Source organism: Lygodium microphyllum, chromosome 11 (assembly GCF_053477565.2).
Source record: "Lygodium microphyllum isolate KBCC chromosome 11, Lygodium_microphyllum_v1.1.10, whole genome shotgun sequence".
Classification (NCBI taxonomy): domain Eukaryota; kingdom Viridiplantae; phylum Streptophyta; class Polypodiopsida; order Schizaeales; family Lygodiaceae; genus Lygodium; species Lygodium microphyllum.
Genome location: NC_141145.1, coordinates 62,284,919 through 62,288,933, shown reverse-complemented (window position 1 = coordinate 62,288,933; position 4,015 = coordinate 62,284,919). Strand labels below are relative to the sequence as shown.

At 41.3% G+C, this 4,015-nt stretch overlaps 1 protein-coding gene across 1 annotated transcript; it reads right to left on the bottom strand.

Annotated features, from left to right (window-relative positions):
- Nucleotides 1–1,340: 1,340 nt before the first annotated feature.
- Nucleotides 1,341–2,887, bottom strand: LOC148028881 (large ribosomal subunit protein P2B-like). The gene is made up of 3 exons (XM_087687649.1): nucleotides 2,596–2,887; nucleotides 2,092–2,333; nucleotides 1,341–1,620 (listed from the first exon to the last, which is right to left on the bottom strand). The coding sequence occupies exons 1-3, from the start codon at nucleotides 2,681–2,683 to the stop codon at nucleotides 1,594–1,596; spliced, it is 357 nt and encodes a 118-aa protein (XP_087543775.1). The 5' UTR covers nucleotides 2,684–2,887; the 3' UTR covers nucleotides 1,341–1,593.
- Nucleotides 2,888–4,015: the final 1,128 nt, after the last annotated feature.

Genomic DNA, 4,015 nt, shown 5'->3' with positions numbered 1-4,015 from the left:
GTAAAACTTCTGTGCATATATTTGGTGATAAACAGATGTTGCATGTTTGTTGCACTTTGACAAAGCAGGCTTCCGTTCAACAATCTCAAAGCAGGCTATGTGCACATACTTCGGGAAACACATCAAAGGTTGCATGACTGTCAAGAAAAAGTTGCAGCTGTGAGAGAGAGAGAAAGGGAGAGACGGAGAGGGAGAGAGTACGAAAGGAAGGGATGCTCATATAGACCATTTAAGAAAATTACGGGTAATTTGTTTGGACAGGCACCACCTTGTCACTCCCTCGTTGTCCAATGTTTGACCTTCAGGAAATTCTTTTAGCAGACATAGTAAGCAAGATCGTCATTAGGGTTATCTAAACCCCTGCCAGTTAGCACAAGGAGCAATGTACATTATTCTCAAATCCAATTCATTCTGTTTGTTGATTCCTGTTGTGGACATTTGAATAATGATCAGCTACAAGAAAGAACAGCCTTTAAATTAACCCACAGGGTGCTGAAACATTGGCACATTGAAACTAGCAATTGTGTGGGAAATGGCACAGAGTTGCTTCGATTAATGTAAGACTGAACAATAAGCTTTTCAACAATAATGGGCTGCACTGTGATAATTCTAGGAAAGCACCAACCAGTATACAAATAGCTTTTGTGTGATAAGCCATTTGATGCGAGTCATGCAACCTCGGATGTACTTCCAAGATAAGTCTGCAACACTTATGAGACAGATATAGTTAAACATTCCTTGAAAGTAATAGGTCACACTCACGCACACTCTTCTCGATCATGGATAACTTGAAGGAAAGAATGCAAAGTCAAATCTGTGGCATGAGAAACATCTGGACTTAAAAGCTTGCCTAAAATATTGCAATCTTAATGCAGCTTGAGAGAGCGCAATTTGAAGGAAGAGGCTTCACATAAGAATATTTCTACAATGAGTTGTTTTGGTAGAACTCTACAGCAAGAAGTTCCATTCAAAGGCAACCCTAGGGGCTTAACCCACTAGTCCCACAGAACCTATATGCTCACAACAAAAAAAAAAATTCCAGTGTTCACAAGAAATGTAATAGGAGTATATGTTGTGTGATGTGCTCAAGTAGGGAGTGTAAAAGCACTTATTAGTGTAGGTATTTGCAATGAAAGGAAACACAACTGTAACATGTCAAAGAACAATTCAACCCTTTATAAATAGTCTACAGTTCAGAAAAACTTTTATGCCAAAAGTGAAAAGCTGAACCTTTTGCAACAGTCTCTGTATACTAAATTGAATATTGCCTGCTCATAGATGATGTACAACAAGTAAGCCAGTTCCAGTTCAGTAACAAACCTTGTTTCACGGAGCACTCATGGCAAAACCAATCAACTTTAGCCTTTCAATTTATATAAAACGTAGTTGACCAGAATTGATCAAGTAAAAATCCTGACATTACATGCGTTACAACATCAGCAGAACAGCCGTTGGCAAAGGGCTCAGGTCCAATATCTCCATTTGGAGAAATACATTTGCTCGACCTTGAGAAAAACTAGCCAAAAAAGCTTAATTTTGCCTTGACTTCAGAGGGTTAAAAATGTGTGCACCAATCTGAGCTAGGAACAAAATTTAATCAAATAGGCTGAAGCCCATATCCTGCAAAAACAAAGCATGCAAAATATCTCAGTGCTGCAGAGGCATTCTTCTACTACTGCTGCAGAAGTTAAACTTGAACAAGAGCAGCAAAACTAACAGACCACACTTCATAAAAATTTAAACTTGAAGCTTCAACAATATCTGCGTAAGCAGATATCCTTTCTGCATAGTTTGTGGCTTGTTTGTAGTTATGGTGATACAAGTCAATATTCTACAGGATATACATGCAGCACTGCCCAAGACAAATCTTCAAAAAGGCATTGGATAGTCTGCTCATAAGTGGCAAATTCTGATAGCAACAGGCTCTATCTTAAACATGCATGGATTGTACTGATTCTTGCAACTGAGCAGCTAACAATATTGCAAAGCCAAACTTCAAACCCATACAAAGAAACAAGACCTAAACAAGCATTGCAGAACAATTGGCCTAAAGACAAAAATACACTACAGTGCTTATGAAAAGAAACTGACCTCGTCAGACTCCTCTTCTGGCTCTTTCTTCTCCTCCTTGGCTTCCTTCTTCTCCTCGGCGGCAGCCACAGGTGCACCACCAGAACCACCACCTCCTCCACCTGCTGCCATTACTACACCACTGCCGCCAGAAGGGACTGATGCAAACTTCTCCCTTCCCGCTGCAATCACCTCGGCAATGTCCTTGCCATCAAGCTGGCTCAGAAGAAGGTCTATCCGATCTTCATCAGCCTCAGCTCCCACTACATGGTGCAAGTACATTTACATTCAGTTACTTTCGAATACACAGCCACAGAGCAACACAGATTAGTGTGCATTGGACCTAGCTGGCCTAAACCCACGATACGGAGCAGAAGCACATGTTTCGTGTCAGTTTAACATGGTTGTTATAAGCAGATCATACAGAACAAAGATTTCAGTCTCTTTCATCAGAGCCCCACAGACAGCAGTAGACGAAACCCTAATTCAAACACGCAATTATACAGAGAAAAGAAGTCGACTCACCTGAGCCGAGGATGCCCTTGATGTCATCTGCGGACGGTGATGCGTTTCCTCCCAGTAATGCGAGGAGGTAAGCAGCCACGACCTTCATGTTTGTTCTCTCTCGCACCGACCCGCCCCACACACACTCTGTCTCGCTCTTTGCGCAAACGCTCTCTACCAGAACGGTCGTGCAGATCTACAGAAAAACCTAACTCAACCGGTTGTGTTGCAACACCTTTGTTTGGGGTTCAAAGCCGAGGAACAGCTCTAGGCAATTATACACCTCATTACAAATTTTCATCCAAAATGACACAATCTTCGCAAGATCACAATGTGTACTTATATACATGGACATGCATACCCCTTCAAGAACATGCTTCTCTCTCTCTCTCTCTCTCTCTCTCTCTCTCTCTCTCTCTCTCTCCATTACATCAAGTGACATATTGAATACAAATCAAAGGGATAGGTAGTGTTGAAGGGAGAAGCTCGAGTGAGAGCACAAGCAAGCGAAGACACCGAACGTGTAAGCTATGGCAAATGGACCAAGAGAGCAAAAGAGAGAGACTCAAGATGTGGAAACTCCAATAGTCACAATGTGTAACCAACCTTCCTTATTCTATTAGTCACTAAAAGAATAAAGAATGAAGTGATAGTAATGGACGCCCGCCACTTGCTGCCTTGTAAAGGCGTGCGGATAGTACTGTTAATGTAGTGAATACATGGGCGACATAAGTACATATGCCTTTATTCAACAACTTCCCATTGAAAGTCAAATGTGTCTCTAATGAGAAGAGAACAAGAAAAAAAATAACAAAGTACAAATATACATAAAGGACGATAGGATGAGGAAAGACGTCATCTCATCCAACGCTCCTAAGAAAGGCGAAATGCTTCGTTGAGAGACTTTTAGTGAGTAGATTTGTAAGATTTTGATCTGTTGAGATCTTGACAAGCTCAATGGACGTATCCTCAATGACCTCTCAGATAAAGTAGTAACACACCTTAGTATGCTTTATTCTCCCATCCTTGGCCAACTCAATGGCACTCATAGAATCTGAATAAAGTGTAGGGATCACATTAGTAATACTAAGATTTACCACTAGACAACTTGCCGACCAAATAGCCTCCTTGCAAGCCTCAGTGGCTACAACATACTATGCCTTTGTAGTAGATAGGGGCATGCATTTCTGCACCTTCGTGGACATCCAAAAAGCAGTACCTCAAACAAAGATAAAGATATAGTCAGAGGTGGACTTCTTACTGTTTGCATGTCCTGCATAATCAAAGACAATGTACCCGATGACTTTTGTATCTTGGCCACCATAACATATGCACATATCTATAGTGCCCTTAAGGTACCTTATGATAGCCTTCACAACATCCCAATATTGCATGCTAAGTATAGCCATATAGCGTGCCACAACTCCCACTGCAAATAGTA

What these genes read in the sequence shown, in the direction of transcription:
- LOC148028881 (XM_087687649.1), bottom strand. Translation starts at nt 2,683, where the DNA reads ATGAAGGTCGTGGCTGCTTACCTCCTCGCATTACTGGGAGGAAACGCA. An exon ending in CAAGGGCATCCTCGGCTCAG is followed by an intron (nt 2,334 to 2,595) that starts GTGAGTCGACTT and finishes TGCACCATGTAG; the next exon opens with TGGGAGCTGAGGCTGATGAA. An exon ending in CAGAAGAGGAGTCTGACGAG is followed by an intron (nt 1,621 to 2,091) that starts GTCAGTTTCTTT and finishes TTGTTTTTGCAG; the next exon opens with GATATGGGCTTCAGCCTATT.